The sequence below is a fragment of the Tilletiopsis washingtonensis genome, assembly GCF_003144115.1.
Source record: "Tilletiopsis washingtonensis strain MCA 4186 unplaced genomic scaffold FA09scaffold_9, whole genome shotgun sequence".
Lineage (NCBI taxonomy): Eukaryota > Fungi > Basidiomycota > Exobasidiomycetes > Entylomatales > Tilletiopsis > Tilletiopsis washingtonensis.
The window spans coordinates 657,154-674,013 of NW_020312006.1; the positions used below are offsets into that span (position 1 = coordinate 657,154).

At 67.4% G+C, this 16,860-nt stretch overlaps 7 protein-coding genes across 7 annotated transcripts; 5 read left to right on the top strand and 2 right to left on the bottom strand.

The window, feature by feature from the left end:
- Positions 1 to 352: 352 nt before the first annotated feature.
- Positions 353 to 2,458, top strand: FA09DRAFT_325349 (hypothetical protein; the record flags this gene model as incomplete). The annotated part of the gene is made up of 4 exons (XM_025741165.1): positions 353 to 871; positions 1,029 to 1,449; positions 1,502 to 1,997; positions 2,059 to 2,458. The coding sequence occupies 4 exons, from the start codon at positions 353 to 355 to the stop codon at positions 2,456 to 2,458; spliced, it is 1,836 nt and encodes a 611-aa protein (XP_025598884.1).
- A 152-nt stretch (positions 2,459 to 2,610) lies between these two features.
- Positions 2,611 to 4,122, top strand: FA09DRAFT_270647 (hypothetical protein). Its single transcript, XM_025739790.1, has one exon. It carries the CDS (start codon positions 3,047 to 3,049, stop codon positions 3,899 to 3,901), a length of 855 nt encoding a protein of 284 aa, XP_025598885.1. The 5' UTR covers positions 2,611 to 3,046; the 3' UTR covers positions 3,902 to 4,122.
- Positions 4,123 to 4,716: 594 nt separating this feature from the next.
- FA09DRAFT_329654 (hypothetical protein) lies at positions 4,717 to 5,126 on the top strand. The gene has a single exon (XM_025742268.1). The coding sequence runs from the start codon at positions 4,772 to 4,774 to the stop codon at positions 5,102 to 5,104; it is 333 nt and encodes a 110-aa protein (XP_025598886.1). The 5' UTR covers positions 4,717 to 4,771; the 3' UTR covers positions 5,105 to 5,126.
- Positions 5,127 to 6,343: 1,217 nt separating this feature from the next.
- FA09DRAFT_270650 (hypothetical protein) lies at positions 6,344 to 7,216 on the bottom strand. The gene has a single exon (XM_025739791.1). It carries the CDS (start codon positions 7,037 to 7,039, stop codon positions 6,476 to 6,478), a length of 564 nt encoding a protein of 187 aa, XP_025598887.1. The 5' UTR covers positions 7,040 to 7,216; the 3' UTR covers positions 6,344 to 6,475.
- Positions 7,217 to 8,412: 1,196 nt separating this feature from the next.
- On the top strand, positions 8,413 to 13,412 carry FA09DRAFT_270804 (LAG1-DNAbind-domain-containing protein). Its single transcript, XM_025739792.1, has 3 exons — positions 8,413 to 11,423; positions 11,477 to 12,754; positions 12,809 to 13,412. Exons 1-3 carry the CDS (start codon positions 8,603 to 8,605, stop codon positions 13,333 to 13,335), a joined length of 4,626 nt encoding a protein of 1,541 aa, XP_025598888.1. The 5' UTR covers positions 8,413 to 8,602; the 3' UTR covers positions 13,336 to 13,412.
- A 417-nt stretch (positions 13,413 to 13,829) lies between these two features.
- FA09DRAFT_360318 (hypothetical protein) lies at positions 13,830 to 15,751 on the bottom strand. Its single transcript, XM_025745215.1, has 5 exons — positions 15,271 to 15,751; positions 15,049 to 15,220; positions 14,355 to 14,863; positions 14,073 to 14,305; positions 13,830 to 14,020 (listed from the first exon to the last, which is right to left on the bottom strand). The coding sequence occupies exons 1-5, from the start codon at positions 15,703 to 15,705 to the stop codon at positions 13,846 to 13,848; spliced, it is 1,524 nt and encodes a 507-aa protein (XP_025598889.1). The 5' UTR covers positions 15,706 to 15,751; the 3' UTR covers positions 13,830 to 13,845.
- A 148-nt stretch (positions 15,752 to 15,899) lies between these two features.
- On the top strand, positions 15,900 to 16,705 carry FA09DRAFT_329658 (hypothetical protein; the record flags this gene model as incomplete). Its single annotated transcript, XM_025742269.1, has 2 exons — positions 15,900 to 16,144; positions 16,515 to 16,705. The coding sequence occupies exons 1-2, from the start codon at positions 15,910 to 15,912 to the stop codon at positions 16,700 to 16,702; spliced, it is 423 nt and encodes a 140-aa protein (XP_025598890.1). The 5' UTR covers positions 15,900 to 15,909.
- Positions 16,706 to 16,860: the final 155 nt, after the last annotated feature.

A 16,860-nucleotide genomic window follows, 5' to 3' on the forward strand; every position in this document is an offset into this window, starting at 1 on the left:
GAAAGGGTCTGACATGCGCGCTGCGCCGCGGCGGCCGCGCGGAGGGCGGGCCGGCGCCCGAAGCGCACGGTCCCGCCGGCATGCGCGAGACTCAGAGGGGCGCCGTGTATAAGTATATCGCGAGCGTCCACTCCACACACACACCACCACACCAAGCCACCGCCAGCAGCACGCACTCGCACCACCCTCGCCGAGGCCTCTCCCACCTCCTCGGCAGCAGCGCTTGCCACTCTACTCCTCCAACGCGCATCTCGGGAGCCGAGAGCCCCTGTCCTGAGCGAAGTGGAGCAGCGGCAGCGCTCTATCTGTTCCTGGCGGGCCCCGTGCTGGCACCCCGAGCCGCATCGCCGCCATGGCCTCCTCCTCCGAGCGCACGCCTCTCATCCAGCAGCAAGAAAGCAGCAGTGCACACTCGATGAAGGCCATCCTCACCATCCTCACCGGCTCCTTCCTCTGGTCGTCGGCCGCGTACGCCTCCAAGGCGGCGACGCTCGACGGCATCCGCCGCTTCGCCTGTGCCGCCTACTACGCCAAGCACCCGCTGCCTGCGCTCGCCGGCGTGCACCACGCCTGCGATGCCGCCGCCGTCGAGGCGTCGGCCGCACGCAGCATCCTCCTCGCCGACACGCTCAGCGGCAGCATCACGCTGCTCGCCGTCCTCTTCTTCGCACAGCGCCTCAAGACGTGGGGGCGCCGGCCCGTGCTGCTGCTGGGCGCCAGTGCCGTGTTCTGCGTGCAGCTGCCGTTCCTCATCCTGCCGCTGGGCCCGACAAACGCGCCGGAAGAGGCGCCCGACACGGCGTGGATCAGCCCGCTGAATGCGATGCGCGTCATTGTGGCCATGTACGTGGCGCAGGGTCTGCTCGGTGCGGTGAGTAGTGCGATAAGCGGAACAGATTGATGGACGGTGGAGACGCGCAGGTAGCGAGCGGTGCGGGCTGCGAGCGGTGCTGTCATTACGCTCTCAAGCCGCTGCAGATGCCCCGATAGCGCTCTCGCGACATTCAGTCGCTGACGCCTGCTCACAGGAGACCCTAACGATGGTGACGGTGCGCACGATGCTGGCCGATCACAGCTCGACGGCCGAGCGCACGCGCAACCTGACGTGGGGCTCGCTCTCGTACCTCGGCGGCATCGTGCTGGGTCCGCTGCTGGCTGGCGCCGCCTCGGCCATCTGGCCGACAAGCAGCACGAGCTTCGTGCACTTTGCCCACCTGCTGCCCGGCTGGAGCTGGCCGCACCGTCACGACCACATGCCGCCGAGCGGCTCGCCCATCCCGCCGCCGCTGCCGCCGGGCCCGCCGGACTCGACGTCGCTCGAGTTCAACGTTACGCCCTTCATCGTCTCAATCGTCGTCGGCTCGTTCGCCATGCTGTGGATCGCTTTCTTCGTCAAGGAGTCGAAGCCGAGGCGCGACGACGACGATGAGGAAGAGGAAGAGGAAGGAGGTGAGCTTGTGCCCGTGCCATGCTTATGCCTTGTGTCTGACGCCTCAAGCAGCAGTAGCAGTGCCGACCAAGTCCTTCTCCCTCGCGCCTCTGCGTCTGCTGCTGCCCGCGCCGATGCCCAACGGCACGCACGACTGGCGCCTGACGCGCCTGGCCGTCGTGCAGTTCTTCGGCACGTCGGGCGGCACTGGCCTGACCGTGCTCATCCTCTCCTGCGGCCACGTGTACGGCTGGTCGACGTCGAGCGTCGGCTACATGCTGGCTTGGATCGCCGGCTCGCGCGTCCTCGTGCTCAGCCTCATCGTGCCGCTCCTTGTGCTGCTCCTGGAGCGCCTCGTGCGCCGCCCGACGCCGCTGCACGGCATGCCGAAGGAGGAACTGGAGCGCCTGGCACGCGAGGCCAAGGTCGACGAGGCGCCCGGCGGCATCAGCGAGTTTGCGCAGATGGAAGACGCACATGCCGACATGCACGCCGACGGTGTGCTGCGCCCGCTCGTGGTGCTCTGGCGAAGCTCGATCGACATTGCCCTTGCTCGTGTCTCCTATGTGTGGGTGACCTCAGACGCCGAGACCCTGCTTACGCCTGCTGACCTCGCCTCGCTGCCGCAGCTTCGAGCTGACGGGCTACATCATCATCGCCATCTCTGCGTCGATCCCGTCCGGCGTGCTCATGCTATTCGGCTCGCTCTTCCTCTCCCTCGGCGGCGGCTATCCGCCGGCGATGCAGAGCGCGGCCATCGCCATCGCCTCCGATGTCTTCGCTGCGCCCGCTATTCGCGGCGGCGCCCAGCAGGGCAGCGCCGACCAGGTGCTCGCAGCCTTCTCGCTCATCGACACGACGGTGCAGGTGCTCGTGCCCATCGCGACGACCTCGCTCTACGCCGCCACCAACGCACGCTTCCCGAGCGCCGCATTCATCCTCATCGCCTGCTTCTACGGCACCGCCGTGCTGCTGCTCAGCGGCCTCAGTCCGCACCGAAGCAGCACGACACACATGCACACTGCATGAGCTCAGCCTAGACCGCCCGGCTCGTGTCTTCCCGCAGTCTCCACAGTTACGCCGCATCCCCGTCTTGATCCTCGCATTTCTTCTCTCGGCTCATCGTGTGTCCTCGAAGCTCAATAATACATACCACTTCAGATCTGCCTCTGACTTCTTCGCCAGCGAATACGGAGACCTCAGGGGGCCACCTGTGCATCGCACATGGCACGTGAGCGACTCGCCGGCGATGCGCCAGTGCAATCAGCATCGGGCTCGCGACACGTGCGACACACACCCCTGGCGCGTGGTGCCCCACGAGGTCGGCATGTCGCAATCGCCCCAGCACTCAGCTGCGATAGCGTAGCGCAGGCGGAAGGACCACGCAGCCCCGCGGCCCAACGTGCAAGACACGCACACACGGCTGGGTGTTGGTGTCGATGTCCAGGAGGTGTCATGGGCATCGACGTCTGACTCAGCACGGCTGCGGTGGCACGGCGGCACTCGCCACCTGTCCCGCCGCAGCGAACATGCGCCTCTCCCGGGACCTGAGCTTGCGACTCAGAGTGCCGCCGAAGCGAGCGGCTTGCGGTGCGACATGCGCACAGTAGTGTCTTCATGCAGGTCCCGCTGCGCATGCGTGCTTCCCGCGTTTGCGCCCCCGAGACGCCGAGCGGCAGGCGCAGTCTCGCCGTCGCTTGCGCTCATGGCAGCTCTGCGAAAGCACTGCAGAGTCAACACCAAGCCCGAGGCTGTGTCGTCATGGACGGCCAGAAGCGGGACAAGCATTCGCACCTGGAGGTGCGGCCCTGGCAGCCCTTGGCGCTCGGGGTCCAGGGGTCCACGCGGATTGCGCCGCGGGAAGCACGGCTAGCGTGTCCAGCAGCAAGCGGCCGCCGGCACCTGGCGTGCTGTCATCTGACACTCTGGGTCCCGAAGCAGCAGGCGCAGCCGTCAGAGTGCGGGCATTATCCTGTCGAAACGCAGCCGGCAACACGCAAGCCGGCCCACACGCCGGAGCGCACTAGGGCAAATGCGAATCGAAGCCCGACGCCACCCCCTGGAGCAGCGCTGACAATGGGCCTGCTGCACGCGAGGGCGGTTCAGGGTCCTCATTCGCGCCTTGCCTCGTCGTGTGCAATCGTGGAAAGCCTTGCGCCATGGCAGGTGTGCCGCCTTCTGCGCTCGTGGAAGGCGACACCGGCCGACGGCTGTCGGTGTGTGGCAAGACGCGCGGCGCGCCTCGCTTTCGACGCTGCGCTGCGGCTGGTGGAGCGGAAGCATCCAGCACGCGGCCTCTTCAGCCGCGCCAGCGAGCACGCTAGACATCTCCGTGTGCTCATTCGGCGTCAGGCACCGCCGCGGTCCAGCCAGCAGCAGCGAGATCGTGCGACGAGATTTATCCAGAGGCGAGCGGTGCTTGCAGCAGCGCCTCTAGGCGCCGCACAGCGATGGGAGAAGCGTCCAGGATAGCTCTTTGCCCCCGCACTGGCAATGCGCTGGACCCTGAAGCACGGGCGTGTGGAGCCTGAGGCAAACTATTCGTTTTTTTGTCCTCGATGACCGCGTCGCAGCGCTGGCTGGCTCTCACATTGAGAACGCCGCTCCCCGAGCTGAGGATGGTGGCACGCTTGCGGCGTCCATCACGATCGTGAGCCGTTTGCGCTGGATTCTGCGCTGCGCTCGACTGCCATGGGAGCTGCTGGCTCCGCCGCGCGGCGCGCGCGCGGCACGCCGTGGACTCGACTCTTTTGGCGCAAAAATGCAAATGCGACCCAGCCGGGCCAAAGTCGCTTGCCAGCCTCACTGCTCTTGTCACCGTCGTCTCAACAAGTGGTGAAACACAAAGTCGAGCTTGGCACAGCTTGCAGACGGCCTCGCTAGGAGCCGGCGTTGCGTGTGCCGTACTTGAGTCATGCCGGCGGCGTCCTGGCGCTGCTCCCGCCCTTCTCGACTCTACTCCCGTGCGAGTTGCTCGCCGTCCGTGCGAGAGGTGATCGCAAGAATTGAGCGACTCGGGCCGAGGTGGCCGACGACGAGTTACTCCTCGGCGCCACTGCGTGCGGAGCTGCGGTGCAATGCCGATCTTCTCACCGCGCGGCGCATCCCGGCCGCGCCGACGGAGCGATGTTGCGGCGTGCGCTGCGATGCGCCTGCGATGCGATGCACGGCGGGCGATGCCGCCATCGCGCGGCGCGGCCAACTCGCCTTGGAGCGAGCGACCACCCTTGTGTCTCTGTCGGCGAGCTCGCCGAAGCAAGCAGCAGCAACAGCGCTGCTTCGGTAGGCACCCTATGTTGCTTCGCTTGCGGACGGCGCAGGCGTTGGCCCATCTGCATGCTCATGCTTCTTCTCATGCCGCTGGCTCTGTGGCTGCCGGCAGGAGCGGCGGTGTCGCAAACTCTGCGGCACCCGGAGTGCGCTGCCCTTCACGTCGACGGCCAGGAACGGGCAGCTCTTCCCTCATGCTGCCGCTTGGCTAAGAGCGAAGCATCCTGCTTGATGCAGGCTGCATCCTCGCCTGGCGCCATGAAGATCGCTTGCTGCTTCGGCTGCGACGACCCGGTCTATCGCGCGGCTTGCATGTCTGCGCAGACAGACCGGCTCGAGCACGGCGTCCTGCCGCTGCGTGAGGCTACCGTCCGCAAGCCGCGGAGCTGGGCCAGAATCAGCTGATGTTGCAGCACCCTGGACGCCTGCTCGATGCCGACGACACCTCAAATTACGCTTTGCTGTGGGAACCCGAGCTTCGCTGCTCGCTGCGCGCTGCAATGGCGGAGGTGCGGAGGTGGTGCACCGCCGCCCGGCTCCGCGCTCCGGGGGTGGCAGTGGCTTGTGCGCACGGTCACTCAACCTTGCACAGTAAGAGTCACAGCTTGGCTGCTGCTGCTGGAGAGGTGGGGCGGAGTCTGGCACGAGTGTGCCGGCTCCGCTGGTATCGCCAGGCCGGACGTGCTTGTCCTTCAAAAGGGTGTGCGAAGGCATCATCGCGATGGCCGCCTCGGGCTCCGCGCATCGGAGCCGGAGGAGCGCATCCGTGCCGTGCCTGCGGAGGGCGAAGCACGAGGACATGCAGGCACCCGACGGCGCTTGTCCAGGCGTGGGTAGGCTGCCTACGCCGTGACTCTGCGCTTTCGAGGGCGCAGCCTCGCGGCCCCGAGCGCCCAAGTACAGGCTCAGCGGCGCCAAAATAAGCCCCGCTGGCCGCCTGCTGCAGGTGCACCCTTCGCCATGTGCGACCGCACGATGCAGCAGCGCACGCACCGCTCCCGCCCCTCGGCGCGGCAATCTTGCTGCACCAGGTGACGCAGCACTGCCGGCTGTGGTAGCGCAGCACCGTAGCAAGCGTGCAGCCCGCAGGGTGCAGGCCCGGCTAGCTCGTGCTGCTGGCACTCCTATCCTCCCGGCTCCGAAAGCATCCGCATCGCTCCGCGCGGCTGAAGTTGGCGGCGACACGGCGCACCGCACTTGTGTGCGCACGGCATGCCCTTCCGCTGCTGGATGGACGCTCTTCCGGAGCTTGTGCCGAGCGGGCTGGTGTCCGTCCACGGCGTACCGCTGGCCGCGCCTGTGGCTTGCGGCGCCCCGCCGAGTTCGCCGAGCCGCCTCCGTGCCCGGTTGGAGCGAGCTCGCGAAAGGTGCGTGCGGCCGGCCATGCGGGCCTGGGTGATACATCACGTGCCCGCTGCTGCTGCCGCGCCGGCGGCGAGCTGAATTTAGAAGCGAGCCGGATCTTGAGCGCAAAGGTGCATAATAGCACGGCCAGAAGCTGCGGGGCCGCATGCTGGCAAGGCCCGGCTGCTGCGTGCGGGGCCGAATTGCAGCCTTACAGCTGCTGCAGCGGCGTGCAGATGCAGCGCAGACTTAGACTGAGAGCAGCCCAGCAGGACGCAGCATGCCTGCATCTGACGTCCGTTCAAGCTCAGCAGCGCCAGAAACGCCCCGCAGCCGGCATTGGCCGTCAGAGGGTGCGCTTGCAGCAAGCTGCTGCGGCGCTCATGAGCACGCTTGCGCCCGTGCAGCGGCTCGCTCGTCGCTGCAAATACCTCAATGCCGGAGCGGGAAAGGGGATGCAAAAGAGTCCTGCTGAAATGTTGAGCTGCAAGCCAAGGATGTGCCGGACGTGCGTGCTTGGTGAGACGTCCTGCGCTGGAGCGTCGGTGCGGGCGCCGCTGACGCCACAGCTCGACGCCGAGCTGTGTAGTAATGTGTGCGTTTTCGGATTCGGCTTTTCGAGCCTCTGCCATGCCGTCGCTGCGCTGCGATTGGGGGCCACTGACAGCGAGGCGCGTAGCCTTGTTCGGACGGCGCAACCGACTTCGGCGTCGCGGCTGTTCCCAAGCGCGCCTCGGCGCCACTGCCGTGTGTGTCCAGCCCGGAGCGCTGCCCGTCGCAGCCGCGGGTCCAGTCGACGCCGAACGGCGGCAACGCTAGGCTCGCTCGCGGCTTTCTCGAGGCGGCACCACCTCGACGCAGCCGCAGGTACAGCTTCTGTTCGCGCAGCGCGCCGGCCAGGAGTGCCGCAGAGGTGGCGGCGCGAGCGAAGGCGCGGCGTGGAGCCGGCCGATTGCGCTGGAAGGCCAGCGCGTGGAAGAACCAGAGCCCTAGCATCGTGGCGAGCGAGAATCCAGCCCTGGGCGGTCAGTGAGCCTGAGCGTGGGGGCTAAGTGAGCGCTGAGGAGCGGCTCGCAGGACTTGTAGCGTCAGCGGTGGGCGCCGTATCCGAGCTGCGTATGTGCTGCGCTGCAGCGCGCGGAGATGGGCAAATTCGGCGGGCGGCGAGCGGACGGAAGCAGGTTGCAGCGGCGGCGGCGGCGCGAGGCGCGACAGGGACGTCGCCCGTCACACGAGTAGCGGCGCAGCGCAGCACGCAGGCGCAGCGGCGCAGCACAAGCGCAAGGCCGCTCCATGACGGCGCCAGCTCTGAGCGCTCGCAGGCGTCATGCGGCCAGCTCGCTCGCTCGCTCGCACCCTCGCCGACTGCCGCATCTCGTTGCGGCAGCACCGCTAGCGCCTGCGCGACGCGCATGACGCCTGGTGCTGCGCTGGCAGTCAGAGTGGCAGCGTTGCGACGGCAGTCCCCAGCAAGGCAGACATATTATGCAGCTGTGCTGCTACGACCAAGGACGTGCTCGGCCCCGGCGCTCGCCACGCGCGCGCCGGCCCAGAGGAGGCGCGAAGGCGAGACCGCTGCCGCCGCCGCCAGCAGCAAGGTTTAGCAGCGAGGTGCAGCTCGCGCAGGCGCGGATCTGATGCTGAGGGCGCTCGATGCGGCGGCCTGCCGCGCCGCGGCCGCCTCCATTTGGCTCAGAAGCTGGGTCACGCCAAGCTCAAGCTCAAGCTCCTCTGCATGCTCCGGCCGCTCCAGCCCTCGCTCCTTTCCGAACATCCTCCATAGGCCACCGCGTGCACCTCTCTCTGTCCGCCTCTTGCGCACGACCGGCTCCGGATTCTGCTTCTCGTCCTTCCCTTCCTCCTGCGCTCTCTCGCTCGCTCGCATCCCGCATTCCCACGCCCGGACGGGTCCCCAGGCCGCTTGTTCCCGCTCCGCCGCGCAAGCACGCGCCTGGACTGGCGTCTCTACGCCAGCTGCCGGCCATCTCGTCACTGCTCCTCCGAACTCTCCACGCCGCTCCATCGACGAGGCTCGGGTCAGGCTGCTCGCTGCTCGCCGCTCAGCCTGGACGTCAGCCGCACCTCTGAGCTGCAAGCGCAGCGGTGCTGTGTCTCTCGCTGCCGCGTCCTTCGCCGCGCCGCCGCCTCGGCGCGCCGAGCAGCTCCTGCTGAAGCGCATTAGAGGCTCAGAGGGCCAGCTCAAGACGCCAAAAAGTCCCTCATCGCTCAGCGCTTGCCGCTTACAGCTGCGCCACGCGCCACACTCCAGCGCAGACGGCCTGCGAGCGAGCCGGCGTTCTCTTGCCGCTCGACGGCAGCGCTCCTGTCTCGCTTCCGAGTCCGCAGGTGAGAGCTTCTGCCCAGCAGACACCGCCCAGTCGGGCCACAGAGCGGCCTGCGAGCGAGGACCCCGGCGTACCTCTGCCCGTCACGCCGCGCTTCTGTGCTCCTCGCATCCCACTCTCCGCTGGACTTGCTGTCGGCGCACTGGGTTCGCAAGCGTTCGCGGACGAGCTCACCTGAGCTCGCTCTCGAGGCGCAAGTGGGGCGCTGGTGAGCATGTACGGCTCCTCGTGGGACGCCGGAGCGTTCGGCCAGCAGCCACAGCAGCAGCAGCTGCCGGCCGAGCAGCTCCATCTGCTGCAGCAACAGCACCAGCAGCAGCAGCAGCAGCAGGCGGGCTACTACTTCGAGACGCATCAGCAGCACCCTTCGCTGCAGCAGCACCAAGCACACGCCGGGCCAAGCTCGCTCCGCGGCAAGCCTGAGTATGCGCAGCACGCTGCTCACGCTCACGACAGCTTCGAGGACCGCTCGTCGCGCTCCGGACAGCAGCAGCAATACGGCATGCCGCCGTCGTCGCTCGGTCTCGACCCAGGAGCACGGTTGGAGCCCAGCCTGGAGTTTGGCATGGGCTTCCAGCCTGACCTTGCTGCCTACTCCAACCTGGCCGGGCCGCAGTCACATGACAGCTTCGCACACCCCAGCTTCGCTGGCCTCGCGCCGAACGGCGACGGCCAGCAGCAGCAGCGCTACGCACAGCACGACGCACGACTGCAGCCTCAGCAGGCGCATGCGCTGCAGCAAGGGCCAGCGACGAACGGTGTCGGTGGGCACAACGACGCCTCGTCGTGGGCCGGGTCCTGGTCAGACGTCTCCGGCATGTCACAGAGCGGCTGTGCGCATCAGTTTGCCAGCTCGTCAAGCTCGTCCTCTCTGGCCGGTGCGCCACAACGCCCGCACGGACCCGGCGCGCTAGACTTTGCAGGTGTCGAGAGCGGCAGCTCGGCCAGCGGCGCCTCGCACGTGGGCTCGAGCCACGGCGGTGGCTCGCAGCCATGGCACACAGCTGCTGGTGGACCAGGCACGCGTCCGCCGCAGGCTGCTCGCTACCCGGAGCAACAGCAGCACCTTCAGATGCAGTCGTCGGGCTGTGGCAACTCGTCACCGGCCGGGTCCTCGCGCCCGCAATCTATGCGTGCGAGCAGCTCGTCGTCTGCTGTGCCGCAAGTGTATCACTTCGAGGCGCACAACGGCGCGCCTTCTTTCCAGGGCCACGTGGACGCCGGCGCCGGAGCCAGCTTCGGCCAGCATACCAACGGCACCTCGTCGATGAACGCGCACGCTGCGCATCTCGACGACGCCCAGTCTCTCGGCGTCGGTCTGCCGAGTCAGCAGTCCGTGTCGCCATTGTCAGTGGCTACGGCGAGGTTCGACGCCAGCCCGAGCGCATCGTCGCTCTCTGGCGCCTTCTCGCAGCGCACGAGCCGCTCCAGCAGCCAAAGCGGCCCACAGCCAGCCTTGACGGCCTTCACGCCGAACAGGGCTGAGCCGCAGCGCCGTGGCGCCAAGCCCGGCGAGGCCGGCGGCATGCCTGTGCAGGGCCTCGGCGTCCAGGCTGGTCCGAGGATGAGTGCCGGAGCAGCAGCTTCCGAGCCGCGCGGCATGCCTTCGCACTACTCGTCGCCCGACTTCAACACCAGAGCGCTGCAGACTGAGGAGCCACAGTGGCAGAGCCTCGGCACCACTCCAGCCGCTGGCAACGTGCACTGGGTCGACGCCGCGCGTCAGCATGCACCTGGTGTCGCCCATGGCCTGTCTGCATTCAGCAACGGCTCTGACGCGCAGCGCGAGCTGTCGTACGCAGACCATGCCCTTGCCGCCAGTATGGCTGCCGGCGCTCACATCAGCGCCGGCCAGGGCCAGCGCGAGCGTGCAGGCAGCGCCGCTGCTGCCATAGGTCCGTCCGTCGGCGGCAGCAGCACGCCCACGATCATGGAGGAGGACGAGCCGCTGCTGAGCTTCCAGCAGCAGCCTGGCTTCGACGTCGCGCCGCAGCAACAGGCGCAGCAGCAGGCGTTCCCGCGACCGGCTCATCAGAGCATCTTCCAGCTCGGCCCGTCGGCACATCACGGACTGGGCTTCGAAGGCTCGCAGATGCATTCTCAGATACCGGCGTCGCAGCAGCAGCAAGCGACTGCGCCCGCCTTTCTGCGGTCCACGTCGGATCAGACGCACGTCGTCTCCCAGCAGCAGCTACTGCAGCAGCAGCACGGGCCGTACAGCTCGCCGACTGGACCGCACGCAGCACCGACGTCGCAGCGAGACTCGAGCGCACAGCATGGCAGTGGCGCCGCTGCAGGCCGTGATCGAGCAAGCAGCGACGCGACGCCCACCGGCTCGACCGAGGTCCAGCGCCCATATCGGCCGGCGGTGCGGCCGTCGACATTCCTGCAAGCATCGTTCCTGCGCATGGGCGACGACGTCAACTCGCCGACGCCGGGTGGCACGCAGCCGGAGCTCGCCGACTGCACGTCGTTCATCAGGCGTCCGCTCGAGAACTACCTGACGGCTGTCAGCCGCCTGGGCCTCGGTGAGCGCACGGTGCTCATCATGACGAGCAAGGTGGCGCAGAAGAGCTACGGCGTCGAGAAGCGCTTCCTCTGCCCGCCGCCGATGGTGCTCCTCATCGGCAGCAGCTGGTGGAGTGCGTGCAAGAACGACGCGCCCGCGCCGTTCGGCTTCATCGAGGGCCAGTCGGATCAGGCGCCCACCTCTCTGGCGCCGCCGCGCCTGCAGATTGCCATCAGTGGCGAGTCGCACTCGCAAGAGGGTGCGCTCGAATGGGGCTCGAGCAGCGGCAGGCTGATCGACGTCGGCAACCCGTCCTCGGAGATGGCCATCAGCGGCCGCTGCATCGGCCGGCAGCTGTACATCACCGACCTCGACGAGAAGCGCCGCTACTGCGAGGCCGTCGTCAACGTCTCGGTGCCTGGCAACACAGTCTCCGAGCGCCATCTGCTGGGCTCGTTTGCGAGCAAGCCGATCAAGGTCATCAGCAAGCCGAGCAAGAAGCGGCAGAGCTCGCGCAACGCTGATTGTGAGTGCCACGGATGCTGCTGCACCGCGGCTGTGCTGACTTTCGCTTCACAGTGTGTGTCAACCACGGCACAACGATTTCGCTATTCCATCGCCTGCGCTCGCAGACGGTCTCGACGCGCTACCTCTGCGTGTCAGGCGCGCCGACGTGGTTCAAGGGATCGGACGGGCAGCCCTTCGTCACCCAGGCGCAAGACGCATACCTGCCGGACCGCCTCGACCCGCCGTCGCAGTTCGTGGCCAAGATGTCCTCGTGGGATCCCTTCGTCATCTACCTGGTCGATCCGACGAAGAGCAGCGACGCCTCGACGGACAGCGATCTGCCGCCGCCCGTGCCAGGCTACCCTCCGCCGCCTTCGAACGCGCTGCCGTGTGGCCCGCAAGGCAGCGCAGCGACGCCGATCTACTACAACCAACCGGTGGTCCTGCAGTGTCTGCACACTGCCGTCGTTAGCCCGATCATGGTCATCAGGCGCGTCGACAAGGGCACGACAGTGATGGGCGGCAGCCAGGCGCCGCCTGGCCCGCATGGTGCGCCGAACGCGAGCCGAGAAGCTCCGGGTGATCCGGTGTCGCAGCTGCACAAGATCGCTCTTGAGGTGCTGGAGGATGCCAATGCGCCGGCGCCTGTCGCGGGCGCGCGCGGTGCCATGGGTGAGATGCTGCCACCAGGCCAGAGCGGACCGTTCCTGGCATGCCTCAATGAGAGCGTCGGCATGCGCAAGGCCGACGAGCCGCGCCGCTGGGTGCCTAACGCAGGCTACTCGACGCCCTCGACGCCTCTGACGCCGATGCTCTACCCTGCGCCCGACGTCGCGCCGCTGGAGGACAGCAAGATGCACGTGCTCGGCACGCCGCCGACGAGTCCGATGAGCATGGCTGCTGCGTACGCCGCAGCTCAGACGCAGCACTCAATGCAGCAGGCGCGGCACTACTCCAACGTGCCTTCCGGCTCGACGTCTGGCTCCTCGGCAGGAGGCGCGATGGAGCCGCCGCCGTCGTCTGATGGCGGCAAAGTGAAGCGTCCGCGTCGAGTCTCGTCATCAGTGGTGCACCAGCAGAAGGAGCGCCTGGCTGCCAACACTGCTGCAGCGAAGAACCGCCGCCGCGGACAGTCGATGTCGACGGTCGCACAGATGCAACAGCTGGCTGGCAGCGCAAGCTCGTCGGCTCACGTGCCCGCCAGCGGCCTCGAGGCAGAGATGCTGCGTCGCACCGGCTCATTCGCGCATTCGATCTCCAACTCGGAGTCGTCCACGGGTGGCGTGCCGCTCAGCGCTACGTGGTCTGTGGACGTGTCCGACTCAGACGTCTGGACCGTCGTCGGCACCGGTGAGTCTCGCTGACAGTGCGCCGTCCAGGTCCATGCTGATCGCCTCATCACAGACGTCGCACGCCACACCTTCTACATCCCGCCGCGCATCGTCGGAGGCTCGCGCCCCAAGGCGCCGGCCATGGACAGCAGCGTGACGCACCTCATCACCGTGCCTGCACCTCGCACCTCGCTCTCGCCGCTGCCAGTGCTCACCAGTTTCATCGCCGCCAACGCAAGCAGCGAGGTGACAGGCGCGATGACCTCGCGCGGCACTCCCACAACTGCCGTGTTCGGCAGCAGCGCGCCCGGCGGTGCTGGCAGTGGCAAGGTGCCGTCGTCCGCGGCTGCAGCATCCGCCGCGGCGGGCGGCGCGAACTTCGTGACGCTCTTCGGCGAGAACTTCAGCAAGGACCTCTTCGTGTACTTCGGCGACTGGCGCAGCGAGCAGGTCGAGGTGCAGTCGTCGACGACCATCCTCTGTGCGCCTCCGCCGGTGCTCGACCCCGAGGCGGGCACGGCGCGAGGCAAGGTGCCGATTCTCTTCGTGCGGCACGACGGCATCGTCTTCCCGACGAACAGCTACTACACTGCTCGCTGAGTAGTGTCTGGCCGACTGTGACCGCACCTGATGCGCGCCGCCGACCGTATCCTTCTCCTTCTCCCCGACCTTCCACATCGGCACCCTCTCAACGACCCCGACACGCACGCCGAGCACTCCTCGCATTACGACTTTCAGCCTCTCAGGACATTATTCACTTCATCCTGGCCCCCCGGAGTCTCTGCTGTGAACCCTCGCATTCCCCTTTCCGCACCTCATCGGCCGCCCTCGTTTCGGCCTCTCTTGGCCTTCCATTCTGGACCGGACCGGACCGGATCTCTCTTCGCTCTGTCGCACCCTCAACTTTCTTGAGCCCCGTCGCCGCCATCTCTGCGCGCAGCATCGCATGCACTTCATCCGCCTCTCCCATCTTGCCACACTCTCAACGGAGCGCTCACGCGTGCGCCGATCTCGCGCGAGCAGCTGCGCTCGGTCTTCCTGTATTGTGCAGCTCAAAATGAGACACCGTCATGATCCTCTCGTGTGGCAGCAGAGTCTGGCAAGGTGTGATCATTGCTCGCCGTCACCCTCCTCCTCGCCCTCCTCCTCCTCATGCAGGATCTTCTCCACCTTCTTGCTCGCGTCGGCCGCGACGATAGCGTCCGGCGCCACGTCGCAGTCCTTCAGCGTGGCTCGGTCGCCGATCTTGGCACGCGCCGCCACGATTGTGTTCTCCAGGCGTGCGCTGTACGAAGGGTCAGCGTTGTGGGAGCGCAATGGGTCACGCAGGCACTCACTTCTCGCCGATCTCGACGCCGTCGAACAGCACGCAGCCCGTGAGACGGGCGCCTCGGCCGATGATGCATCCGGCGCCGATCACAGAGCGCTTGATGGCGCATCGCTCGCCCAGCGTCACGTTGGCGGCGAGGTGTGTGTCGGGCGAGACTTGCGCTGATGCTTGTGTCGAGGCGGACGAGGGCAGATACGGCAGCACGAATGAGGAGCTCGGCGTCGCTTGCTGGCGTTGCAGCTGTCGAGAGGGTCAGCGCAGTCTGGAGCGGGCACAGCAAATGACTCACGAAGCGCGTGCACTCCAAGAACGTCGGCACGGTGTTGGCTCTCGCGACGAACTCGGTGCCCTCCTTCGCTGCTGCGCCCGACTCGCTCGAGGCCTCTTTTGCGAGGCGGAGCACGAGAGCCTGTATCCGCAGCTTCGTTTCTGTCTTCTTGCCGGCAGACGCAGGTGCGCCCGCGGCCAATCGCTCCTTGGCATCGACGAGCAGCACGGTGCTTCTCGACACGGCCTCGTCGCGCCACTTGGCGCTCATGTCTTCTTCTGTCTCGGCTGGGGCTGCCTTATCTGCCTGTTCAGCGCCCAGCGCCTTCTCCAGCAGCCCAGTCTGCCAGCTGGTGCGCGCCAGCAGCGGCAGCACATGTTCCCGCAGCGACGTCAGCTCGTGCCGCGCCTGCAGCAGCTGCAGCAGCGGCTCGGGTGCGAGGATGTAGACGTGTGCGTCGAGCATATTGGTGCTGAGCTTGACGCGCGGCGAGTGTGCCAGCAAGGAGCGCCGCAGCGTGAGCGTGTCGACTTGAGCGGCGTCGGAGAGCAGGAGGAGAGAGTGCGAGGAGGAAGATGCAGAGGTGGAGGCGGTAGAGAGGTGCAGCCCTTGGCTCGTCGAGAAGGCGGCGGAGGAGTACGCAGAAAGAAGCTTGTGCGGCCCTGTCCTAAGGCGTGACTACCGTGGTAAGTCGCAGCGGCACGAAGCAACGCACCTTCCTTCTCCCGGTCCTTGCCCAGCCCTTCGCCCGCTCCGCGCTCGTACAGCACTACGCTGGCGCTCGGCGCGCCCTCGGTCGCGGCACTCGCATTCAGGTGCGCCGAGATGAGCTCCAAGATCGTGCTCGAGGGCGCAAGGAAGTCGATCGGAAGGATCAGCAGGTCCGCCTGCCCGGGCGTCAGTGTGAGAAGACTTGGGGGACGGCAAGGAGACGCACCTGGATCCGGCCCAGACTGCCGTACCACCGCACCAGCTCGGCCGTGCCGGGCGTCTCCGTCTCGCGCATTTCTCCTTCCACAGCCGCGACGCCGGACGCCTTGTCGTGCGGACCGAGCGGCAGCAGCTCGACGCTGAAGACGTCTGCGCCGCCGCGCGCTGCCGCGCCGTCGTGCGTCTGCACCGCCACGAGGCCCTCGCTGCCGACAAGCTGCACTGCACCAAGCGCCTTCTTGACGCTCTCGTGCTCTGCGGCGCGCACAAAGAGCGACGCCTCGCGCAGGCCGGCGGTGCACAGCGCCTGCAGCGCATGCGCCACGAGCGGCCGGTTGAGCAGCGGCAGCGTGCACTTGGACGCGCCGTGCCGCGCCTCGAGCAGCGGGTAGAGCGCGGCGCCGGGGCCGGCGAAGAGGAGCGGGTGCAGCAGCGGCGGCATGCTGGCGGCCAGGCTGCGAGCGGCTGCTTGATGTGAAGGATGATGGAGCGGAGGCATGAAGGAAGCGTCGCGGAGCACGGGCGCAGCGGACAAGCTTCGCAGCGGCAGTCGGGCATCGGAGCTCGCGTCACGTGCGGCGCCGCTAGAGGAAGCCTCAGCCAGAGCAGCCGCCTCTGCTCCTCACCACCATCACCATCTCCCACCATGCCGCCGCCGCGCACGCTCCTGCGCGCGCTGCCCGGCCCCGCCGGCGCACCGGGCTCCTTCGTGCTCCCGCTCCGCAAGCTCGTCCTCTCCTACTGCCCCGCCGACGCCGCCAGCGCCGGCATGCGCGCCTGGGTCGCGCGCGAGGCCGAGGCCTTTGCGCGTGCGCGCCGCAGCGTCGAGGTCGTCGTGCAGGAGGTGCCGCACAAGCAGCCGCTGGCCAAGGGCTTCTACTGTGAGTGGCGTGTGTGAAGATGGCAAAGGCGAAGCCCAGGCAGGGCAGTGGGCAGTCGGGAGTGGGCCGCGAGCAAAGGATGGGCAGCAGATATGGCGCTGGCAGAAGACAGGTATGCCCTATCTGGAAAGACGGCGCGACTTTTCGCGCACTCTTCTTGAAGGCGGCCGTGCCATTGAGCAGAGACATATATGTCCGAGCCAACTCTGGAGCTGCGTCACACTCCACTTGATACAAGGCTTGCGCTGCGTGCCGGATGAAGATCTGGGGCTGCATCTCGTCCTTCTGTGACGCAGTGCGCCATCGCTTCAGTACCTGCGCCACCTCTTAGCGCTTGCGTCACCTCATCCTTGCTGACGGCACGCTCCAGTGAACGGCCGCGAGAAGGTCGTGCCCGTGTCGAACCTGGGCGCCGGCGGCGTGGCCTCCAAGGTGACGCTGCTGGCCGATGCCTCGGGACGCAAGATTGTGCCGCTGAAGCGCCGCACCGTCGTCTCGGCCACCGAGTCGCCGCGCGGCATGTGGAGCCAGCTGCATGCGGACCCGACGGTGCTGTGAGGGAGCGAGGGGGTCGGGGAGTGTGGGAGAGGGTTGACGGGCGGCGGGACGGAGGGGCATTTGAGAGGGATGGCAAGGCTCCAGCGAAGAGGGAGCTACGAGGCGCACGACGCCTCGTTGTAATTCATACGACTCAAGCACAAGCATGGCGTGACGCT